The sequence below is a fragment of the Cottoperca gobio genome, chromosome 16 (genome assembly GCF_900634415.1).
Source record: "Cottoperca gobio chromosome 16, fCotGob3.1, whole genome shotgun sequence".
NCBI classification, from domain to species: Eukaryota; Metazoa; Chordata; class Actinopteri; order Perciformes; family Bovichtidae; genus Cottoperca; species Cottoperca gobio.
This window is the reverse complement of record NC_041370.1, coordinates 9,161,894-9,187,226: the sequence shown is the minus strand read 5'-3', so window position 1 is coordinate 9,187,226 and position 25,333 is coordinate 9,161,894. Positions and strand designations below refer to the sequence as shown.

General features: G+C 43.6%; 3 protein-coding genes across 10 annotated transcripts; all 3 read right to left on the bottom strand.

The window, feature by feature from the left end:
- Positions 1-1,321: 1,321 nt before the first annotated feature.
- On the bottom strand, positions 1,322-3,424 carry nat14 (N-acetyltransferase 14 (GCN5-related, putative)). Of its 4 annotated transcripts, none has more exons than XM_029451735.1 (4): positions 3,251-3,424; positions 2,599-3,029; positions 2,185-2,490; positions 1,322-2,091 (listed from the first exon to the last, which is right to left on the bottom strand). In XM_029451735.1, exons 2-4 carry the CDS (start codon positions 2,677-2,679, stop codon positions 1,642-1,644), a joined length of 837 nt encoding a protein of 278 aa, XP_029307595.1. In that variant the 5' UTR covers positions 2,680-3,029; positions 3,251-3,424; the 3' UTR covers positions 1,322-1,641. The 4 variants fall into 4 exon arrangements, with proteins under 4 accessions (XP_029307595.1, XP_029307594.1, XP_029307596.1 ...); XM_029451734.1 differs by having other exon boundaries at positions 2,599-2,756; XM_029451736.1 differs by lacking the exon at positions 3,251-3,424 and having other exon boundaries at positions 2,599-2,756; positions 2,888-3,244.
- Positions 3,425-3,869: 445 nt separating this feature from the next.
- Positions 3,870-11,828, bottom strand: znf628 (zinc finger protein 628). 5 transcript variants are annotated; one of them, XM_029452304.1, is made up of 10 exons: positions 11,669-11,823; positions 10,693-11,261; positions 9,687-9,759; positions 8,660-9,598; positions 7,719-7,889; positions 7,265-7,598; positions 6,811-6,965; positions 6,354-6,596; positions 4,539-6,234; positions 3,870-4,502 (listed from the first exon to the last, which is right to left on the bottom strand). In XM_029452304.1, exons 2-10 carry the CDS (start codon positions 11,079-11,081, stop codon positions 4,225-4,227), a joined length of 4,278 nt encoding a protein of 1,425 aa, XP_029308164.1. In that variant the 5' UTR covers positions 11,082-11,261; positions 11,669-11,823; the 3' UTR covers positions 3,870-4,224. The 5 variants fall into 5 exon arrangements, with proteins under 5 accessions (XP_029308164.1, XP_029308161.1, XP_029308159.1 ...); XM_029452301.1 differs by having other exon boundaries at positions 3,870-6,234; positions 11,778-11,828; XM_029452299.1 differs by having other exon boundaries at positions 3,870-6,234.
- A 306-nt stretch (positions 11,829-12,134) lies between these two features.
- il11a (interleukin 11a) lies at positions 12,135-18,533 on the bottom strand. The gene is made up of 5 exons (XM_029451902.1): positions 18,149-18,533; positions 17,198-17,355; positions 14,188-14,283; positions 13,897-14,058; positions 12,135-13,717 (listed from the first exon to the last, which is right to left on the bottom strand). The coding sequence occupies exons 1-5, from the start codon at positions 18,153-18,155 to the stop codon at positions 13,538-13,540; spliced, it is 603 nt and encodes a 200-aa protein (XP_029307762.1). The 5' UTR covers positions 18,156-18,533; the 3' UTR covers positions 12,135-13,537.
- Positions 18,534-25,333: the final 6,800 nt, after the last annotated feature.

Here is a 25,333-nt window from a genome sequence, read left to right as displayed (position 1 = left end):
CTCACATCTGTTTCCTGACAACAATAATAGCTACAGATCGGGCGGGTAGAGGCCCAGCTAACAGGTGTCTACTCAGTCATGAGGAAAACAACCTGATGATGAACAAGAAGTGGCACAAGTAAAAATACAGCTTACACAAGGTGAAAATGACCTGACCACACACTTACTCATGCATGAAACAACACTGTTATGTTACTGGGTGTCTCAGCTTTTTCATCAAAGTTAATTAAAGGACAGTGATTTTCCACTACAGCTTGGATGATTTAGTTTGCAGTAAAGTTTACAGTAGGCCTGTATTTGTCTTCACATCAGGTGAGATATGCCTCTTTCCCACACGCATTAACATTGTACAAACATCCTGTGGTGTTTATCTGTGGCACATTGATGCTATACTGACATCGCTTGAGGTTAGCAGGAGGTAGATGCGTAATGCAGGCGTGAGGGCTGCTAACCATATCAAGGTTAGCCTCAGTCTGGGGCTGTGTGCATTTCCCCACTTAGTCACATAAACTGCCAGTCACCTGCAAACCACACACACTCTTGAAACAGAATATCTATGCATATACTGTATCTAATGTGCTGTTTAAATATGCAATGGAAATGAGTTTTGAAACACTAATATTCAAATAGATTGGTGTGATTGATAAAAAACATTTTTGTAATAAATTCAAATTTTTAGGGCTGCAACTTATAGTTACTGTTATTATACATTAATCTATATTTGTAATTCATATTTAATGTAATTGATTATTGTTTTTACCACTGCTTAAAAGTATTTGCTTATTTTGTGTAACAAAATTACTTGTATAATGAGGTTAAAAATCACACAAATGCTTACATTTGGGAGCTTGTAACCAGAAATGTTTTTAGATTTTAACTTGAAAATTGACATAAAGGAATATAACTAATAATTGATACAGTTTGAAACTGTCATTGATTTATTTCCCATTCAGCACTAAAGTGATATAATATTTAACCAACACACACTACCATAACCAGCTTTAAAGAATGTAATTTGGAATTCTCATAGTAAAATAAAACAAAGAAAAAACTAAATGAAAGAAGAAAGCTGATGAAAAGGAAGAGTTGTTTTTGCAGACTCATGTACCCACATACTTTACATGACGGCGAGCAACAGCAGCCAAGAAGCGAAGAAATAAATTCTGCAGATTCACACAAACCACAGACTTCCTATACAGTAACTGTAAATCCTCCGACACATCTGTATGGTTTCACTCACAAGCAAATGTATGCAATCACACATACATCATTTACTGTGTGGACATTTCTGAGAAAAGAACCACACAAACACATATTTAGGAAACACACATTTTACATAAATATTTTTTTATTTCAATATAAATGATGACAGAACAGCATGATGTCATTTTTGAATTATTAAATAATAATGTTTTATGAGAATGGAGAGATGCTACTTTATATGATCAAAAGGTAAACAATATACTTAAAACTAACATAACAGCAACACATGCAGTAAATAAATAAATACCGGCATTAAATAACACAAATATTCAATAAATTATGAACTTCGACAAAGCAATGCAAACCTCCGCAGAGATCCATAGTCTGCGCTTATGTTATGGCCACTTTCTTCTCTCCATTAGTCCATCGCTACTACACTCACATGTCTTTGAAAAACACTTTAGTGAGGGGGTATCCTAGTAAGCCTCTCTCAGGACTCTCCAGCTTCCTCTCCTCATCATCTTCTTCTTCTTCATCAGTCCCCTCCCCTATTTGACGATAGCCCAGCTTCCTGAAGAAAGTCTCCCCCAGCTTAGATGGGTAGGGGACGTGTGTGAACACTCTGTGTGCGCCAGCCTCCGTCTCTCTGTGCTCCAGACTCTGGACAAGCAGCCGGCCCAGACCCTCCCTGCGGTACCAGGAGCCCGTCACCAACCTGCAGATCCTCCTGATGTCCGCGTGCTTCTCGCTTTCCCTGAAGATGCAGCCGAGGATCTCACCATCGCAGTCTGCCACCCAGACCTGCCCTGCTTCCTGCTCCCTCTCTGGGGTGACGTTCTCTGTTGACGGTTCTTTGTCCTTGTCTTTGGGTGTGATTCTGCGCCTTGGCTGAATAATAATAATAATAATATTATTATTTGGCTGCAACATTAGAGGTCTCTAGAATTCAGTAAAAACTTTCCAGCAAACCAGTAGACTAACCTTTTTAGTCACTGGCGTCTTGCCACTGATCCTACAGTATGGATTCAGCAGTGTCTGATCCTGTGTCCCTCTGTAGCTGCTACCCACATAGTCCCAGTAGGGGCGGCTGCTGCCCAGAACCCCTGTAGACCGCGGCATGGTGAGCTTGAGAAAGATAATTAGCAGGAAGACAGGAATAGCAAGGGCCAGGATAAAGGAATGGACAAGGCAGCGCAGGATTGAGGAGAAAACAGCCAGGATGAAGAGGCAGAGAGGACGAGTGAGGATGTGGAGGATGAGACGGTTTTCTGTGCCCTCGCAGCCCTCCTGGTCACATGCAAGTAAAAAAAAAAAAGTAATAATAATAAACACAAGCCTCACAGGGAGTAAATTCCCACCATGATGAAAGCAATCTAAATTGTATATTGTACAAACCTTAATGAGGGCTTTGACCATCTCTATGTCGTCCTCCTTCATCCTCCTCATCACCACCTGATCTAGCTCCAGCCTCACCATGTTTAGGCTTTTTGATCTAACAGCAGGATTGCTGCACCACTGTTTCTACACACATCCACACAGTGTGCACAGGGACCCTACACACACATTTAAAGAGTACATGGACAGAAGGCTATTTTGTAAAACAGGTGAGAGTGAAATGCAACTTTGGGATGTTTGATACTAACTCATGCAGATAACAGTTGTAGACTGACAGACTGGTACGTGCCTTGTTGTGTTATCTATACCCTAGCACACATGCTGTAGTTGAAATGGGTCATCAATATATCTCCAGTGGTCATATCATTCAACGCAGTAGACTTCTCCTACAATGATCCAGTAGTTGCAACGTAACATCACACCCACACTGGCTACAAACAGACAGATGGGGATTATGGAGGATTTGTAGCGTGCATGTGTCACCATCAGTCTGCACTTGTCACGCCATACTAGCTTTTATCAGCAGGTTAACGGTGATCGTCGGAAGGTACAGTCGAAAAGACCATGTTCAAATCCTTATATGGTTATTATGAAGTGCCGACACATGTAGTCCCCCTGCTCCTGCTCTATAGCCTACCCCAGTTCCACTTACCTTCTCCGCAACGGGGCTCAAATTAAACTGAAAATGAGAAAAACACTCTGCATGTATCCCTCGGTTTGTTGTAAAGTCTGTGCAGGGTTGGCACGTTTGATTGGATGACCACAGTCGTTTATTGCGCAAAGTTGAGATTCTGAATACAAACGTACTCATTTGTACTCGTTTTCAGAGTGTCGATCTGGTCGATTTACGACATTTGCGTAAGAACAATCCGCACTGCGCAAAGGCTACGTGAATTGCAAACGCAACGTAACAACGTAACCAGCGCTCCATATACAAGGACCTGTACACAGTATTAAAAAGGTAAATCTCAAACTACTGTACAAGCAGTGGTGGAGAGTAAATAAGGACATTACTGAAACTGTAGAGTACTTGAGGTACATGTTATGCTACTTTATACTTCTACATCTCAGAGATAAATATTGTACTTTTTACTTTAGTTGACAGTTACTTTAAAGATTCATGCATTTTGAACTTTAACTTAAGTAAGATTTTGAATGCAGTACTTTTACTTGTAACAGAGTATTATTTATATTAGTACTTTTACTTAAGTAAAATATCAGAATACTTCTTCCACCACTGACTACAAGAAAGCAAAAAAAGGGAAATGATGAAAGGTATTGACATTTTTATTGATAATTAAGTACTATTTGCTATTAACATTGTGAAGAAAGTGGGCCATGTACAACATTTATTCACAAAAAAATTCATATTTACTTAATAAACAAACTGCCAATGACAGTATCATTTAAACTAATATATTTAGGAATATTCCAAGGTCCATGTACAGCCTATTTGAATGTATAACATTTCTAGTATGTGGCACCATGGGATCACAACACAGTACTCTTCTAACTGCATGTTCTCCCCCAGCACCAGGAGAACTCAAACTAAAGTGCTAACACACCGAGCCCACAAACAGTGAGGCATTCACTCGCACACACACTTTCTTCTTCTCTAGCATGCATTTAGTTAGAGAACTGCATCTCTTTAGAGTTAGATAAAGGTCCATTTCTTCTCGAGTCCTCATTTGATGTCTGTACCTCTGTATCGGCTGCAGAGTTGAGTTCCTTAACAGACTTTTCATTTGCCTCAGCTGTTACACTCTCATATTTCACCTCACTACTTTGTGAGATCTCTCCATCCCCTACTCTCTCCATTATTCCTTCTCTTAAGCTACTGGTGCTGACCTCAATTATGACAATTTCCTCTCCATTTCCCAGCTGAAATATGCCTTCCATGGCTCCTTCCATGGCTCCTTCCATGGCTCCTTCCATGGCTCCACCACCCTCCTCCTCCCCCCTCCCACTTGCAGCATTGCAACCAGCCCCTTCTTCTCCCATCATTCCCCCTTCGCCTTCCATCAGGGCTATCATCTGCATACCTTCCTCAGTTTCCTGCTCCATCTTGGTCTCACCCCCTAGTTCAAACACAACCTCCTGCCCATCAAGTGGCACCAAACTTTGGGTAGGAGTGCAGGAAAGTTGCAGGCTGGTTTCTTGCCCTTGGCTGAAGGTAGCACTGGATGGCCCGTTGTCCTGTGTCTCTGTGTGGAAATGGAGGACATAAGACTCTCCTTGGCTTCCTTCGTCTCCTGTCTGTCTCTCCCCCTGCTTTTCTCCACTCCATTCACGCAGAAGTGACATCATCCCCCCCTTATCTCCCCCCTTTACTCCTTCACCTTGCCCATCTGTCTTGAACTGCAAAACAAGGGATTTGCCCTCTCCGCCCATTCCTCCATCCGCTCCTTCTCCTGATGCGTCCCCTTCGAACTGTAACACGTAGGACTGCCCACCCTCCTCGATATTCATCCCCTCCTTTGCCCGTCCTTCATTATCAAAACATAACACAAACTGTTTCCCTGACATGTTCTCCCCTGTCCTTAATCGCCCCACAGTGGTGTGAGTAGCAAGAGCAGGAGTAGAAACTGCTGCTGTGGCTACTGTGGTGGCTGGTGTAACCATAGTAACAGTTGAAGGGTGTCCTGAGGTGTCCACAGTGGTGGAAGATGAACAAATTGGGACAGCAGAGCAAGAAGTTGTTAATACAGATGGTGAAGTGTTAGCAGCAGTAAAAGTCTGTGAGACATTACAGTTTGTTACTGACGGAGCTCCACCTGCAGCCTGACTGACAGGAGCTGCTGCAGGTTGCTGAAGAGCAGCTTTTGGTTTGCGTCCCCGTCTGCCCCGAGCAGTCCGTGTGCTTTTCCCCAGTATGGGCTTGGACAGTAGGGAGTTGGCTGAGAGAGTGTGTGTTTGCGTGGCAACGGGAGTGTTTGCATTGTTATTATTGTTGGTGATTATGAACCTGGTCTGCTGCTGCGATATGGTCGAAAAGTGGGATATCTGAGTCTGTGTTTGGTTTAGGACGGGCTGGAGAGCTTGGATTGTCTGAAGCATAGGGAGAGGCTCTGGAGTTGGTGGAGGGTTGTTAGCTGTGGGGACAAGAATCAAGCTGGACTGGCTGCCATTGTTGGAGGGACACTGTAGAAGGAAGAAGTTTTGGGTCTGGGACGGAGGTGGTGGTGGAGGAGGAGGTGGAAGGGCTGGTGCAGGTGATGAGAGAGGAATGAGCTGCAGGCCGCTGGCTGTCTGAATCATAAAGTAGTTCTGGGAGGTGTTGGGAGGGATATTGAGTGCTGGCTGAGACACAATCAGGCTGCCTTGGTTTCCTGAGGTTTCCAGGGTGATGGGGTTGAGCAGGGTCGTGGTGGTTGTTATTCCTCCAACACTGGCTTTCACAGCCACTCCCTCTTTACCTCCACCACCAGGGCAGGGCAGGGGAACGCCACTGCCATGGGTGCGGATGTGCCTCTGCAAGTAGGAGTGCATGACAAACTCCTTAGAGCAGTACGGGCATTTGAAGTCCTTGCTTGAGGAGTGTGTGCGAAGGTGGAGCTGGAGGTTGGAGGAGTGTGTAAAGCTTTTATTGCAGTGTGTGCACTGAAAGGGTCTCTCGCCAGAATGGGTGCGTTCATGCTGCTCAAAGAGAAATAATAACAAGAGAAGAAGAAGAGAAGAGTTTAGGAGATATTTTCCATACAAAAAGCTAAGATCCTACACGAGTTCATAGCTGAATCTGTACCGGCTCTACTGACCTGTTTGAGATTTGACGTCTGGGAGAAAGACTTTGAGCAGATGGAGCAGATATGAGGCCGCAGTCCAGAGTGCATCTGACTGTGTCTACGCAGGCAGCTGGTGTTCTTGAAGGACTTTCCACACTCCTTACACACATATGGCCTCTCGCCCGTGTGCTGCCGCAGGTGATACTGGTAGTGAGAGCTCCATTTGAAAGTGAGAGGGCAGTGAGGGCACTGGAATGCCCGGACGCCTGTGTGTACCTGAGTAAAGTGATAGAGGAAACATTTTTAATTTACACTTTTTGGTGTAAATTAAATGTAGTGTTTGTGAACCACTAGACAGCTGCAGTCCCTGTAAACTACAGACATCTTCAGTTCTACGGTGACAGAAATGATAAAAATGTAGCTACCAGATGATGGATCTCCTATTTGGAAATTTAACTTGTGTGTACATTTCTTGCTACAGAAGCCTTACCCTCTGATGGATTGAGAGGAGAGACGACCTCTTGAAGCTCTTTCCACACTCCGTGCAGCGGTAGGGCCTCTCCCCAGTGTGATCCCTCATGTGATACTTGAGCCCTGATGAACCTTTGAAGGCTTTTCCGCACTCTGAACAGCGGTATGGCCTCTCTGTATCAAAGTGTGTGACACGGAGAGTCACAATTGTGAAAATTCAAAAATGCCATTTAATACAATAAAAACTGAATGAATCTAAAATGTTAAGTTTTTTTGAGAGAAAATAAAGTTTCCTGTTTGCCAAAAATGTATTAAACAACCAATTCGATATTGAATACAACGTGCTTTGCCGTGAAATAATTACCAGCGCAGGGGAAAGCATATCAGACCAAAACACATGAACAAAGTGCTTGGTAGTCAATTCTCCATTGTCTCCATGTTTTGTGTCTGCTCCGCTATGAAAGTATATTTACCTCCAGCAGGAGTGCTCTTGCTGGCTCCCGTCTTTTTGGGGGCTTTGGTCGGTTTGGCCGGTTGTTCCTCTTGCTCCTCACCAACAGCGATGATGTTGACATGGATCTCCCTCTGGCCTCCCTGCTGCTTGTCAGCGTCACTGGGAGAGGAGGGAAGGGGGAGAGACAGGGAAAGGGAAGGAGGGCACACTATCTCAGCCTCTGCCTCAGCTAGGAGACGTTGCTCAGGTGTGTGGGAGTGTTGGTGGGTGAGGAGTGAGGAGAGAAGGGGGAAGGAGCGGTCGCAGGCGGAGCAGCTGAACTGGGAGCGGGACTGTGATGAGAGAGAGTGCATCTGGGCAAACGAAAAGGGGAACACAGGAGGGAAATATTATTCCACGATAGATAAATCAAAATGCAATATATTAACCTCAGTGCTGTTATTTGAATACCAGTGTTAGTAGGTCATTCTCACCAGTGATACATGTCTATTGAGGCCTCCACTGGTCTTGAATGTCTTGTTGCAGTAGCCACATGACAGCCCTGCCCATGTGGTTCTGGCCTCTGGCTGAACGCTCTCAGAGCTCTGAGTCACCTCGGTGAAACTCTGCAGAAGGTCAAACTGGGCCTGGGTGGTGCCCACATTCTGAGAACAAACCAAAGGAAGTTATACATAAAACATATCTTCAGATCAAACTGAAGCACTTTATAGAGTGGTTAGGTATTTTTTAGATCTATTAAAACTAGATTATGTGGACAAATTTGTGTGTTTCCCTTGAGATTCAAGAGTTCAGTCATTTTATCCTTTACCACATTACAAACAGTATTTATATTTTCTATTATATCTTATATTTTGTTATAATTTATTTGCAAAAAATGTAATGTATTGAATAACTTAATAGTAGTAGTTTACTATATTTTAGTATTCTATTTTTATTCTATTATTTATTATGTTTCATTTAAACTTTTATAGAATATATTATAAACTGTGGGTGTTTACAAAACGTCACGAGCAATTTGAATGATTTGCATTTTCCTCCCTTACTGTACAAAAAATTAACCAAACCGTTATTTAAAAAATGGAGGAACCTTCCGAAACGTGTCCCGTTACACCCCCTCAGTCTAATAATCAGACTGAATTGCCATTTAGTTTCACTTCATTCATTTAGCCTGATATGTGTTTATGAAAGCTGGCGTCTTGTTTTCCCAAAAACCAAATCACAAGCGAACGGCTAATCCGTTGCACTGACTTAATTTTCAGTTGAAACAGAATCTACAGTAGCAGTTTGCTAAGAGCACTTAACTTAACGTGTGTCATTTCAATTGCTGAACAAATTTGAGATGCGAGCGGCGGCCACATATAGCCCTCCCTAATTCTTATCTTCTCATATTTATCGGTTTGATCCAATCACTTACTGTATTGCTGTCATCTGATCCCTCCGTCAGTCCAAGGAGCACCTCTGTCGTGTGTCCATTTTCAGCCACTGTGGTAGTCTCCACCACCTCTTCAAAATCAGCCAGAAGGTGACCAGCGCCCACCAACCCATCCCCAACCTCCATCCCTGCTTCAGGCCCTGCCTCTCCACCGGCCTCGTGTCCCTCTGGAGCCATGTGGATGACCTGGTGGTCCTCTAAGTCTGTCCGTGTGCCGAAGGTGTGACTGCAGCTGCCACAGCTGTACAGCAGCACACTGGCCCCGGTGTCTGTGCTCAGATGAACCTCTGTCCCAATGGCCCTAGATGAACACACACCCTCCCCCGAGGAGGTGAGAGTGAGCTGTGGGAGAAGGCTCGAATTCTGTCCGGACGAGGTGGTTGACAGGAACACTTCTTCCATCCCCACCCCCACTCCATCAGTTCCCTCCTGGCTCACAAATCCCACCATGTCCGTCAACATGGACGATGTCACTTCCTCTGCCCCCACCACCACTTCCACTATCTGATTTCCCTTCCTCGCGTCCTCTCCCCTCTTTCCCTCCTTCCCCCCTGCGTTGAGGTTGGAGTGCGAGTTCTTGTGCAGGGCGAGGTTCGATGAATGTGTGAAGCTTCGTCCACACTCCCCGCAGATGTAGGGCCTCTCACCTGTATGTATCCTCATATGCTGCCTCAGGTTGGTAGACTGAGTGAAGGATTTGTTACACACAGAGCAGGTGTAAGGCTTGAGACCCAGGTGGACATTCTTGTGTCGCCGCAGACTGCTAGAGTTCTTGAAGGCCTTGGGGCAAGTGTCACAAGGGTATGGACACTCTCCAGTATGCTGGCGCAGGTGATACTGGTAATGAGAGCTCCATTTAAAGGTCAGTGGGCAATAGGGGCACAAGAAGGTACGCAGTCCAGTGTGGACACTCTGATGGACCTGGAGACAGACAGAGATGAGAAATCATCTGTAAGCATTTTCCTAAAAAAAACAATCTTTTATAAAATGACTTAGTTTGACATGTCACCTGGAGAAGAGAGGAGCGTTTGAAAGCTTTTCCACACTCCTGACATTTGTAAGGCTTCTCCCCTGAGTGAGACCTGCAAAAGAAAAGTAACTATTCAGGTAGATTCATTATAAATATATATGTTATTATAGGTGTGACACACTTTCTCCTATATGTCATACAGCGCCCCCATTGATGGAAAGTAACTAAGAACATTAATTCAAGTACTGTACTTTACTTGAGTATTTCCATTTAATGAAACTTGTTATTTCTACTCCACTACATCTCAGAGGAAAATATTTTAAGTTCACTACAAATCGACAGCTTAAGTTGCTTTTCAGATTACAGTTTTTCATCCCCCTCATGTCCAGTGAAAACCATGTTTATCCAGATGTGTTGCTGAACTGAAGGATATCATTTGCCTTTGTGGGTTGAGAAAGAATTCTCATACTTCTTAAGATAAATAAACTATTGAGAAGCCTCCTGGATCAGCTGGAAAATGCACCGTCACAAAGCTGAAAACGGGGCTCTTTTTCTAAACTCTGAGATACGTGGTTCTCAAAGGACAGCACGCGACATATTTAAAGTTAAAATGAGCACAAACATGTAGAGCAGGAAACTGTTCACACAATCCAAAACCACCATATATATATATATATATATATATATATATAGTAAATAGTAAACACTGACATTTTACTGATAATACTAACACACTTTTACTTAAGTGAAGTTTTGCAGCACTTCTACTTGTAGTGGAGTATTTTCAGTGTGATATTAGTACTTTTACTTAAGTAAAGGATCTTAATACTTCTGCCAGTACTGCCAAGTAAAGCTGTTTTTATAAAAATAAAAATAAAGGTATTACATAGTCCACACTAGTTTGAATTTCATGTTAACCTGAATTTGGACACTTCTGCTTCTCTTCTATTCACTTTAATACATAAAGTAATATTAACAGCTTCAGGACTCTATTGTAACAGTTTCACCATTACACGTGTGGTAAAGAGAACTTTATTATGGGTACCGTTGGTGGTAGAGCAGAGCAGAAGAACCCTTAAAGGCCTTGGGGCAGAGGTTGCAGCGGTATGGTCTCTCATTGTTGTGGCTCCGCTGGTGGTGGGTCAGCCTTGACGACCACCTGAAGCTCTTCCCACAGTCCATACACTGGAAGGGATGGTCCGACTGCTCGGGCTGCTGGGGTGGGCCCGACACAGAGGATGTCACCATGTCCAGAACCACCTCTTCCCCACCCTCTACTACTCCCTTGTCTCCCTCCACCAGATCCCCTCCGTCCCTATCGTCCTCGACATCCTCTCCCGAACCAAGAAGGGATGATGGGAAAGGAGAGAGGGAGGTGGTGGACTGAGATGGTAAGAGTTCTGCTTGGACCACTAAGGCCACTGAGTTAGCCATTACCAGAGCAAGCTGGCAGCAGATGGGGGTGTTCCTTGGCAGCAAGCGTGGATCAGTTTTGGTGCAGCATCATGGCTTTTCTTTCACCTTTCCTTCATTCATGTTCTCTTTCATAAATTATCTCCCTGTCAGCCACAGGAAACACCAGCCTTCATCCCAAGTACACAGCTCAGGACAGGTCTGACAGAGTGAAATGGAAATAAATACAGTATTATAACTTGGGAACTCCTGGTGAGAATGTCCCCTTTAAATTACTCCCCCTCCCTTCTGTCTGTGAACCTGGTCCCCCCTCCCTGCTGTCTTTCCTCTGGCAGTCAGTCCGTTTCTGTCCGTCCCCGCAGTGCGGTGCTTACTAGCAAAACACACACAGAAGCTACAGCTAGTTTACAAATGAAGCTACTTTAAAAGTGTATCCAAATGTATCCAAGTCGGTAGACAACACGTACAGAACATATCAGTTTTCACAGTATAAACAAAAACGGCTACTGGCCTTCATTTAAAGCTAATCTAGCCTCCTTCAATGCGGAATAACGTCGTTAAACTGCTCGATAAGGATGTGCATGAATACAGGCTGAAGCAGTACTCACCGCGCATCTTTAACTCATCTTAAATCTATATTGTTGATATTATAAAAAGGAAATGTGTACCGCAGTGCTAATCCACACAACCTTAACAATAAACACAGCGCATACTAACAGCAGTTCTCCACCCGCTGCCGCCTCCTAAGAACAGCGACGGCGATTGGCTGCTCGCTACAATAGATGCGCTTCTACCATTGGCTAAGAGCTTCGACAGATAGATTGACGGTTTAAAAAAATATTTTTCAACTTTAAATTTGACAAAAAATAACCTATCAGTGTTGTGTCTACACTCCAATTTCTTATTATATCTTATTATATAGTTATTAAGCCATGTTCATGATCACTATGTATCCGTTATTTCGACTCTGGCGCACAGACTTCTGGGTAACGTAGTCTCTGTGTGCCCTCACTCCCATCTGTCACAGTTTACATTAGGGCCACGGTTATCAAAAGTATACTCAAATCCATTGTGCACATTCTTTAGTATTTATTTCACCAAGGCACATATTTCACATTGAGGCCAATCAGTGTGTGGAAGAGGCATCTTGATGTTACAACAATAATTTAAACATGATGGTATAATAATAGTAAATAAGAATAAAAACTGTATAAAAGTACAAAAAGATTGGAGACTTGCTCCACTGCAGCACAAAATAAATAGTTCCACCAAGTTACTTAAATAAATAGTCAATACTGTAACAAATACTAGATTAGGAATGAACAAGAATTATAGTGATAAAGTTGGTAAAGTGATCTACATTATATTGTAGAAAACAACATAATACACAAAAGTACTGTATACAACAATTTACATTCTTGTACACGTATGTACACTTGTACAGAACATAGTGTCACAATACATAGTATTTTAAGGCTTTGGGTGTTTAACTAACAAAAACAAACTTTTCTACCCAAAGCACAGGTTCAAAATCAGCCCTCTCACTCATCCAAGAGGCTAATCCTAACAAGTTTGTGCAAAGGATCTAATCAGGTCCATCAGTGCTCAGCAACAGGGCACATTCATACAACTTTACCACAACGTTAAATATGCCTCCTCATGCAGAACACGAGAAACAGGCAACGACAATAGAGACTCTGCCTGTGGTACGAAAGAAAGTATTCACTTCTCTTCGGCTACCATTTTGACATTTTCAGATAAATACAATTAATTTCAATTGATACGTTAAGATGTGGCACGTTTAACATGGTTAGAAGATAACATTAACATCTTCTAAAAAGTTTTAGGGCACTGTAAGTGAGAGATAGTGAAAACCTTGGCTTTCCTATATGTATGCTACATCTACTGGAAGAATTATTGGCTAAAGAAATACACAAATGCAAAGTAGATTAAGTTAGTTTAAACAAAAGTCAGGAAGTGCTACTGTGTTTTTCTTGAGGATCAGTGAGACACAAGACAAAAAGAAAGATTACAGAGGTGTGGGCAAATAAATTCACGTTAATACAGAAATAAAGATGAGAGTGACACATTACAACTTCAAATAAATAAAATTAAATAAATTACTAACAATCAATAAATAAATAAATACATAAATAACATCATGAACTTGTCATGAACAAGGCCTTTAGAAGAGAGTTTGGGGAATCATGACATCGTAGTTAAACTGGCAGTTTGCTTTAACGGGAATCTTGATGGTGTTAACTGGCTGCAGTATAGCTCATCCTTATTGGCTCTGATGGAAACACATTCTTCAACATACGTCATTGGATGACGTTTGGACCTCTTAAGGGATGCTGTAGACTACAGTGCACACTGACATGGTCCTAATTCCCCTTTGGCTGAGGCGGGACTCCATGTATCCTCACCGGCTCTGCAGCCATGTAGTTGAGAGGAAAGGAATGAATGAGCCTGGATCGTCATTGTACTGCAGAGACTTTGGGCTTGAGGCTGATGAATGCTCTATACGCCCAATCACAAAAGAGCTTAAAGTGCTGAAGAAGCTCATGGCTGGACTGCAGGACATCAAACTGATAGGGGAGGTGAGGAGGGAGGGAGGGGGTAACTTGAGTCAGCCTTGGTGCTTCAACTCTCAGCATCTGTAGAAGAGAAGACGGCCAGACAAGCATATTAGAAAAACAATTCATTTAGCGCAGAGTACATGTATAGGTGTAAGAACACAATTAGAAAATGACACAATGTCCTACTACATGTATAATTAAAAATATAAATGAAACACTGAAGACAATTGAGAATCAAAATGGGAAAGTCTCTTCACCTGACGGTGCAGCAGATTGATGAGAGATTTCATTTCTCTGATCATCTCCACCAGCTTGGGCAGCGCAGGGTGGTGGTGCTTCTTTGAAACCTTGTTGAGCCACTCAAAGTGGTGCTCGTACAGCTTCAGGTCAGCATGCAGCTGAGAGAGTGTGGGCTTCAGCTGTAAACAACACAGAATACTTAGAGACTTAGCATGGGTGTGGCAAGATGGAAGTGTGTTGATAGAAACAGAGCAGCCCCTCTCACTTCACCAGCATGCACACATACAAATACATTATCAGAGCATTACCTCAAGATTGTTGAGGTCATTGGCTGATCTGTTGCTCATTTCTGGCAGAGACCTGAACCTGTGGGGCTCCACGTCTGAGTCAAATGCATGCTCCCTCTGAAAGAGAAAACAAGAGACAGAGCAGCCCATTAGTAATTTGCATCAGAGCAATTTTACTCATCCTGAGACAAGTCACGGCAACATGAGGAAAGTGTTAGTCTAGCACCTCGATTGGATGTCTGTTTTCCGTGCTTAGAGACAGTAGCTCTCACTGAGGAGAGTGTGGTTGATCGGGTCAGTGTGAGTTCACCCACATTGAGCCTCCCCAAATGTCAACAATAAGAGCAAATGACCTGAACCCACAGGATGTTTTCTACAGGGAGCGAGGATAACAACATATGCAGTGACTAAGAAAGCTCCAAGTGGGACAGACAACACAGGGTTGTAGGGAAACTCCAGGGTCACAGCTATAAAAAGAGGGAATGACGCAGTACCGCTGCCCAGCTAGAGTTGTGTTGTAAACTATGTCCAGACAGCAGATGTAGCGCTTATCGTGTCCACCAGAGGGGGATAAACAACCTGACTGCAGGTTAATAGAGTTATACCTTACAGAGGCAGCTGTGCTCATCGGTAGTACTATTTATTATTATTATTATTATTATTATTATTATTATTATTATTATTATTATTAAGATGTGATTCAGAAATGAATGGGAATTAATGATGTGGCATGCGTCATTTCTAATCAGTAGAGGAACATAACAACATGCTGAGTGCTGGGAAAGGTTTCGTGTAAACAGGTTGTGTGTGCCTAATGCTTCCTTAACCTGTTATGCAGTGTCCTACTGTTTGCCTCCAGTTGTTTGTGTTGATGTTTTTAGTGATGAATGTGCCGCATTGTCTCGCATGTCTCTCCATCAGCCTTTCATAAGAGCTCACTTGTTTGTGGTCCAATGTTTTGTCTTTGTTGCTTTTGTAACCCTCCATCCCTCGCTTCCTTACCCTCTCCTCTCTCTCTCCCCCTCTCTCTGTCTCATACCAGGTGCACAAGCACATGCAACATCTCGTGCACATGTGCATGCATGCACACACATACACCACTGGCTTGTCATCTAGTTTGCTCTCTGATCTCTTCATCTCTTGTGGTTTTCGCTCCATCTTTCTCAGCCTTTAATTCTCCCTCTTATCCTCCTTTTCTTGCTCTCTCCATCACAGATCATGACCTCACCCGACAGAACTTAGCATCCAAACCTTTTTCTTCCTGAATGCAAATACTGGAATGTGATAAATCTTTTTTGATTTTTATCAAGTCACTTTGCTGTGGCGACCAAAAGCAAAACACTAAACACCGCACCTACACAACCATGACTATTTACAGAACCCTCAATGCACACACACACAGCCACAAAAATGCATACACAGATATACACATTTGCACCCATACTGTATGCATGCAAACTCACACAGACTCACTAACACACACACACACAGTAATGTCGGAAAAAAACTTATATAGACCTATGTGTGTACACACACATTTCTCTCTCTTTAAAGCATCAGTTTCTTTGCTTTTTTTGCAGGGACTTTCCATGGATTCCCGTTCTATTTATCTTTCCTAACTTTGTCCTCTCTTCAGTGGAATTTCACACAATAAGGAAAAAGAATTAAAATAAATCTTCCATGTTACTGAAAACTGTCTAATACTGTCCCCAACACCCTTTGATAATGCTGGTTTGTTCACATCTGGACCCCAGGTTACAGACTTCTGCTACACAATGGCCTGTAACATTGTTTTAAAGCAACAATCACACACACACACACACACACACACACACACACATACACACACACACACACATACACACACACACACACACACACACATACACACACACACACACATACACACACACACACACACACACACACACACACACACACACACACACACACACACACACACACACACACACACACACTTTCTGAACACTATCAACCAGCCAAGACTAGAGAGAGTATGTGGCTATTTTGATTTTATCCCCTGAACAAAAGAGTTTAAAGATTTGCATAATGCAAAAATAGAACCAAATTAGTCATGTGTGACCAAAGATCCACAGATATGATCCCGCTTTCTTTTCACCTGTTAAAACACAGTGTTGATACACAATCACCAGCTGGAGCCAAATCTTGGCCGTGTTCTGAAATCTGATTTTCCTACCCACTCGACTGTCAACAAAATAAGATTTTCGGCCAGCGTTGTCAGTATGGTGCACATTTTATAGGAGAGAAAAAACTCCTCCAACTCCACAGTCTAGCCGCAGAACATAAACATGTTTCTATGTAAACAGGCAAGCGATATACATTGCTGTTAGTTCGCACATGGTATGCTTAACTTAGATGGAGGAAGGTATGGTGTTGATATGTTGTTCTAAATAAGTCTTAATGGGAGAACTGAATCCTAGAACTTTATGTTTTGTTTCTCTATCCCCTTGGCCACATCATATATCCTGCTAGACCATCACTCTACATGTGTGTTTATTCTCCTTAATTCCATTAAACTTGATATTTATTTCATTGCACCTTCACTTGTCTGGCCACCAATCTTCCTGCTACCATCGCCAGTCAGGTGACCAGGCAGGCAGACCAGGAGGTTGCTGAGTCAGACCTCCCTACCCTACCGGGTCCAGCGTGGATTAAAAGTGAGATCACTCAGTCAAATCTCCCCTGAGGCTTTATGCTGCCCCGATCTAAGCATGCAGCCAGTCTGTCATCAATGAAAGCAGCTTAAGTCAAACTAAAGTCCTGAGAAAGCCTGGTGTAGTTTCCACAACAGAGCATGGTGCAGAGTAATGCTACCTGAACTGAGAGGTAACATTAACACCAAAATCCAATTAGGGAAAGATTAATCAAGTTCATCCTCTTTTGCCCTCACACCAACAATTGCATTAGCACGGGATGGCCAGGGCCTCATTAGCCTCTCCTCCAATCAATAGCTGAGATTGGCAATCACCATGACGACATTGTCACTTACCAGCAGTTCTTGGGTGAGCTTCAATAGATTTTTGGTCTGATTGGACAGTTTATCCATGTCAGTGGGCCGCCGCTGTGGTACTGGAGAGGCAGACGTGAAGACAGGCAGCTGAGCCAATAGCAGTGAGAAGAGGAGCGATGAGGAGGAGTCGAGCAGCACTGTAGGGGCAGAACAAAACGGAAGCAATTAGTGGAGGGGTGCTGTCATCTCGCCATAATGATAATGACCTCAGGCCACGGCTGTCAGCTCCAGGGGAAGATATTGCACCATAATATAAACAATAGCTCCAGACTTGGCAGAGGAATCCTGAAGAGCTTCAGTGTCAGAGTCATGTTTTCACAGGCTGGATGCAAATAATTAAATCATTAAAAAGCTGGGCTTTGACACTGAATATCACCATCACTCCTTTACCATAAGCAACTGCGATGAATGCTGCTGATTGTCACACCTGCAACTGGATAGGTACGTGAGTTGGTGGTATAAATTATATAGACTCAGCCAAGTCAACTCTCTTAACAGTAAGCTCATTCATTCTTTTCCTTTCAAGTTCAAATACAAGGTAGACTAAGTATTAAAAGGAAACCACAGTGGTGTTGAAATGATGAATGCTTGATAATTACAGGTGAACCACAAGAATCACAGCCAAAATAACACTGCAGGAGCTTCTGAGCTGCCTGTCCTAGTGTAACTTTTACAGTTTAGGGATCACAAAGTTGTCTATGCTGAATGTCAAGTCAGAAGTAAATCAATTGTTTAGCATTTAATCTATGAATAAATAATGTCATTTAGCCTGTATATGAAAGATAAAGCAGCTGTTAAAAGTCACATACACGTTATGGACCAACGGTTTAAATACAGCGTTTAAAAAAATAATCAAATGAAACAGTAAAGGAAATGATCATTAACAACTAAAGCAATTATGGATACAAACACACTCATACAAACACTTACATTTCATATTTGGTTCGGATCCAAGGGACAGGTACACCAGCAAACAAAACGGTGGATAAATAAATAAATAGAAAATAAATAAATGAATTGAACTCCGGAACTTGTCACGTGCTCCGGTTTCTTCTTCGCACTCTTCAGTCAGGATGAGGAGGAAAGTTGTCAGGACGAGAGAGGATGAATGAGAGAGCAGAGTGATGACTGAAGCACTCACAGAGAGAAAAGAAAAGGTAAAAGTAATCAAACTTTCTGTCTTTGGTAAAGTTTGAGATGAGCCCTTGTAGTCTTTATGGAGTGCTGAAGGCAGAGAGACACTTAGACAGTTTGGAGAGAGAGAGAGAGGCAACAGAAATGCAGAGAGAGGGATGCGAGTGTGGTAAGTCCAATTTTTGCGCGCAGTGAAGTGTTTAGGCTTGTTTAAAACTTCCTTTATAAAGACGTCGGGCCTATGACACATCGGCAGTGACTCACTTCATTCATAAAAACACACACACACACACACACACACACAGACACACACACAGACACACACACACACACACACAGACACACACACACACACAGACACACGCTCTCTTCTCTCTCTCTCTCCCGCTCTCTCTCTCTCCCTCTCCCTCTCTCTCTCTCTCTCTCTCTCTCCCTCTCTCTCTCTTTCCTCCTCCCCTCCCTGCTGCCTGTCTCCCTTTACGAAACTTAAAAAAAATGTTCCGTTGTTTTTTTTTTTTCTGTTTTTTTTTCTTTCCTCTATCACTTTCTCCCGTCCTGTCCTGTCCATATCTCCAGCACTTCCTCTGTCGCATCCCGCTACCTGCGCCAATCTATGAGTCCCATCTACCTCTTTTTATCTTTCCATCTCCAAATCTCTTCCCCCCTCTCTCTCTCTCTCTATCTATCACTGCAGACTTTTTAAAAAGCCCATTGTTTTCATGTGTATCAGCATATCTTATGTAACCATGTATCTTGTAGATCCTCTAGTTTTACCTTCCCTGTCTTTTTCTTATGGTGTTATGTGTTGTATTCAAGGGTGCAATGTCACAGAAAGTGTGTTCTTGCGCGTGCTATTTAATTTATGGCAGAGCTCTTTTAGGCTACACATGCCACATTCCCTGTATCATAGCTAATACGCACAGCAAACACCTTTTCTCTCCCATATTTCTTTCAGAGCCCCTCCTGAGACAGCAGCCTGTTATTTCCACTGCCCCCCCACCCACCTCCTTCTCTTTTTTTCACTCCTTCTCTCCCTCTCCAGGGTGAAGGAAAGAGTGAGGAGTGAGAGACGGATAGGAGCAGGAGAGAGGTGTTGTCCAGACCAGAAGGGGCCTCTGAATGTGTTGCATAGAAACAGTGAACGGACACACACACACAGACACACAGACAGACAGACACACACACCCACACACATGCACACACACACACACACACACACACGCACACACACTGACACACACCACAGGACATTAGCACAGACACACACGCTTAAGGGGTGGGAGGTGGTTGGTGGGGTCAACACAGCAGACACACACACAAAACATGCACATGGATGCAGACACACGACACACGCTGTCATAGAAAAACATGCTGCTTTAATAAAACAAAACACACCAAAAAGACGCTTTCTAGCTCAGAAACATTCAGACATAACAGTTTACTGTACACACATCAACATAATTTCTCTCTCTCACACACACACACACACACACACACACACATGCGCACATGTAGAGTGGAGCAGCCTGGAAACACTCAGTCAGGTGCAGTAAAGCGTGGCCTAATGTTGCAAAGGGCAAGAATGAGTTTCCAGACATCACAGGGGGACAGTTGATGCATCATACTGTACATATACTGTATATCACAAGGGAGTCAATGGGTGCATTTCCATCCACCTGTGAAAAATTGAGTGGAAACACTGAAAATTCGACAAATGGCAAACAATGTGGGCAGACAGAAACATCAGATCTGTGTGGCGTGATGAGGAGACAGTAACCCTCCTCAAATTTATGGAAGAAATAAACACAAATGCCATATTTACATCATATTTTCCAATTTTATTTAATAACATTAACATCAGCTTATCTCGATGAACCGACTCCTAATATTCACACAACCGTAATGGATGGAAACTCGATGTTCTAAAAACGCACACTGTCTTGCTTACTGCTGGAACATTTGATTCCAACGTTTCGGTCGGTCCGACCTTCATTAGGTATGGGAAGCATCACAACACTTCCATGGGCTTCCTTAATTATCCAATCATCCAATCAGAGGACTGCAGAGATTGTTTTGACTGATGATCACCTTGTACTAACTCAAAGCGTGTGCGTCACCAGTCAGAAAATAACATGAAAAGATTACAAAGATACAAAATGACTCAATATAACGATAACAATATATAAACAATCATATAAGTTTTTTTCAAAAATATTTCTGGAAATTTGGGCTACATTTGGATGTAAATCTGCCTACAGTACAGACACACATACAAAGGGGGAGAGAGAGAGAGAGAGAGAGAGAGAGAGAGAGGGCGAGTGAATGGGAAGAAAGCGTTTTTGAGTCTGGGTGTGAGATTAGGAGACCCTCATTCACAGACATACACTCATGGTGTGGTTAGAAAATAATTAGTGGTGGGCCTTGTATGCACACAGTCGCACACAGTCGCACACTCATACACATATACACACAGAGTTGCCAGTCCAGTGGTGGGTCTACACAGACAAACAAACACCCTCCAAATGATGAGCGCCTGGTGGCAGCGAGTGGGTGGCGGAGTTGTTGTGGTGAAAAGGGGTCATACTCTGTTTTCTCGGGTCAACAGTAGAGAAGAAAAGCAGGAGAAGGAGGAACTAGATGAGTGAGGTTGGACGTAGGGAGATATTGACACACTCGCTCTTTTTAATTTCCCACATCAAAGGGCCGTTTGAAGACACAGCTGGGGAGAGAAGAAAAGAAAAAGTGAAGTTAGTCACTCTCCCTCATTGCCTCTCATGGCTGCCTCTCATGATGGGGGTCTCCTGGGTGGTTCAGAAGTCTTCTGTTAGGCCATCCGCCAGCGCTGATCACTCACACACTATGACACCGGGTGGGTGCCCTTTAAGTGTGTGTGTCAGTGGGAGCGTGTGTGCGCACGTGCATAGATGTCAGCGCGCAAAAGGAAACGGGTTATGTATCTTTGTTTGGACTTTTGTTTTTGTGTGTGAGAGCGAGCACACACTGGCGCATGCCTGTTGGAAAAGGGGGAATCCAGGGTTTGTGTGAATGGGTGTGCGTACAGTATATGTGTGTAATTATGGGTATGTGGTGGTATAAGTGCGGTGTCTGTATAACGTGCATGAGCATTAGTGTTTGTGTGTGCGTCTGTGTGTTTGTGTGTGGCCTTCATATGCTACCCATTACATCACCAATCTGTGTAAACCACCATAGGAGGAGAAACAGAGTGAGACACTCAGACGACGACCTCAAAGACATCAGAGAGGAAGGGGAACCTGTGACAGGGCCTGCCAGGCCTCGCTGCCAGACAAACTTTACTCACACAAGCTTCACTCAATTCGCTCTTGCTTTACACTGGGTTTCCTGTGCACCATGGCATGTATTCACACATTATTACGCAGGCTTCAAATCATTTGAATGCCTCACACTCTTCGCTCACCTTTTGCCGAGCTGTTAATCCACACAGTCGCTGGATTCATTCGTTTACCAGGGTACCTTAAAAAAAGTGAAATTTAAACAAATTCAGAAAGACTATTACTGTAATCTTCGTAGTTTATTTATCTGACAAGGAAGAGGTAGAGCATGAATATTTTTTTTATGCTGGGGATTTTTCTTCCCTGTGTGCTTTAGTGTTATGGTCGTAGTGTGATTATGAGAACAAACACCAAATCAGCCCATTCTGATGATGTGGGTTTTCCCATAAACGTTTGTTGCCGTGGGTTAATTTCCATGTCCAGGTGGGTGATAAAGTAGTCGTGTGGATTTTAGGGTTAACTCTCATGTTCTGCTTACCTCAGAGTGTCATATGTCAACAGAGAATATGTTGGCTTTGACGCAACGCTGCTCCGATGGTAAAAGGGATTATGGGAGAAGACGTAGTATTTTTCATAATTCATCATTTTTATATTGCCCCCTCATTTCCTCTAGGGAATTCCTGCAGGGTTTGAGTAAACAAACGCAAAGATTACGTTCAAAGGGAAAAGGTCTGACCTTTTACTGTTAATATTTACTCTCCTATAACAGGACACTTTCAAGTTTCCCCATGACCTCCTCCTCTTCCTCCTCTCTACTCCGTCATTCTGTCCCCTATTCATTCTCTCCAGCTCGCTGCCAAGTGCCTCCAGCTAGGTATCCTATCTGGGGAATTGTCATGGTAACCTTACCCTAACTCGCTACCCACCGCCATCATCGCCGTTATCCGCTCCGCTTTCCCCCTTTACTTCAACCTACGTCAGAGAGCAAGTGAGTGTGTTAATAGTTCAGGGGGGGTGGAAGAAATAGTGAGACACATGAGGGGGCTGCAATCATTGGGCAATAAAGTGACGTCTCTGACTCTCTCTTTCTCACTGTCAGTGATCAGTGTTAAAGTGCTGTTGTCCTCTTTCAAATGGATATATGACAAGAGACCCTCCTCTCAAGCCCCCCTCCATCCCCCCTCCTCTGGCGAGTCTTTAGTTGAGAAAACTCCCCATGGATGTGATTTACAAATTATGCGTGTCAATTGCTCTCTTCCTTTTCCATGTGAGCATCCCACTGGGGCAGATATGGCTGTTGTGCATCTGTTGCTTTGCCTTTTTATTAGACCATTAAAGAGGGACATTAACCAGCATCATTATTGCAGGTTTCCTCCACTGGCTCAGCTCACAGAGCCAAGCAAAGGGCAGGATGCAGGGATGAAAGGAAGTGCATGAGGCAAACGTCTCTCCTGGCAGAAACTTGGGGGAGCAAAATGTTTAAATCATCTCTATTAAACACACATTTACGAGGCTCATTTTGTTTGGAAACCAAACTCTATGGTACGTGACAAAACACAGTGTACGAGTGTGTTCGTGTGTGTGTGTGCGTGCGTGCATGTGTAACAGCAAGAGTCAGCCGAAACTCTCTCCCTCTCTGACTCTGCGTTGCTCACCTGCTCACGTTCCCCTCTCGCTCTCGCTGCGTCCGAGAAGTTTTGCGTTTGCCAGTGAGGAAATCTCTGAATGAACTAGTTGAAGCAATAGGTCACAGACAGAGTGTGAGAAGGAGAAGAGGAAGGAGAGAGGAGGGGGTTACAGCGGGAAGCAAGCAACCCACGCAAGAGGAACTTTTTACTGTGCAAACACTCTTTCCATCTCCCCTGCTTGCTCCCTCCATCTCAGACTGGTGTTAATACACTGGAGAGCCCAGGCCTGTCTCAGAGCTCCCGCTCCTCTCACCGCCATTCTCAGTCGCCCTAAACATTCTTTCCTCTCCTGTCATTGCGCGTCCTGTCTGCATCCCTCTCTCTCCCCTCCATCTCTTCCTCCTTTCAAAGTGCTTCCCCTCAGCTCCCCTCTTACTTTCTCTTTCACACACTCACCCTGCCACTTCACATCCCTCTCTTGTTTTCTCTGGTGCGCAGGAGGATCAATGAAACATAAACAGTACAAGCTTTAAACAATCAAAGCACATGTGATCAAGCAGTGAGTTGTTTTTATCACCTGGGTGCAATGTCACTGAAACAGTATCCCTGTACAGAACGCTACAAAAAGGGAGAAAGTAGAAGAGAGGTGGAAAGTGAAGGTCCTATTTCTGGTGCATTCCTCAGTGTGCAGAATAGTTATCCCGGAGACATTACTTGTGCATTCCTTGTCCCTTTGTCGGACACTTTGTCAGTCCTACAAATGACTACATCTGTGTGCGTGTATGTGTGAGGTATGTATACTGTATCAGAGCTGACCAATACTTGCCGGCGCGCCGTGCGTCTGCGTCAACCACACACTGAGCCTGTTGTCATGTTATTCTACGGAAGCTGAGAGCTGCTGACAAACGCAGGGGAAACGGGGAGGGGGGTGTGTGTGCGTGTGTAAGGGCAGCCGGCCTGGAGAGAAGACGGGGAAATAGTGAGGGGAGTGGGAAGACAAAAGGAAGAGCGCTTGTGTGACGTCGCAGTTTGCCCTACTGAGCGACTTAGTCAACGTGATTTGACCTTAGTCACATAGGGGGGTGGGAGGTTGCCCTTTTGCAGAAGGATGGACACACACACACACATACACACACACACACAAACAAACTTTCAGAAACACACATATGCTTACGTCTTTTAGGCGGTTCACACCAGCATTTAAAACAATTTATAACGTGCTGCGCCCCTTTAAGCTGACATTGCCTCTTTCTATGAATGCTGACGCACATCAGGGCCCTTCATCACCGGCCATTCATTAAATTAACACTGATTACACGCTGACAATCGTAAATCAACCTCCTACAACAATGATAGCAGATAACACAACTTATAACAGCGCACATGAGCAGCTGTATTGATTCTTCCGACCACTTCCTGTGCGTCAGCCATGCAGAGTGTGTAAATTACATCATAACTAAGTGCAAACACGGGAAAGGAAATCTCATATCCGCATGTTGTCACTGTTTATGTTTTGAAACAGTGTACGGCCATCAGTATCGGGGTGCTGAGTACAACAGTTTGGAGGCAGATTGCATGTTTGGAAATCAAAAAGCCTTCTCTCTACATTCAGTAGGCTGTGCTTTGACCGCACAGGGAGGGGAGGCGGACCTCAAGTTCACTGAAATGTCAGCTTTGGTTTGAAGTGACTTTGACTTAAAGCGGTGCAAACCCAGCACAGAAGATACACTGTCTTCCTTTTTTAGATGAAAGTTTCTGCAGTTGTTGTCGTATTGCAGTTTTGTTTTGTTTGCATTCTCTTGTGGAAAGAAAACATTTACTGTAAATGTTTATATAAACTGTGGACTATCTGTCCCTCATCCTTCTTGGACAAACAATCTTATCTCAGGAAAAGTGAGAGCAAGATATGGAAGTGATGTGTTTGCGTGCATTCTTCGTAACCACCATTATCATTATCTCCAGCTGACAAGTCTGACTCTGACAGCCATCTTTTACTTGAACATCTGCACTACCTGACACAACCACGACCTCTCTCCAGTTTTATTTTCTTGACCTTTGCTCATTGTGGGAACTCACAAAAGCTTTGTTTCGTGTGCAGTTAG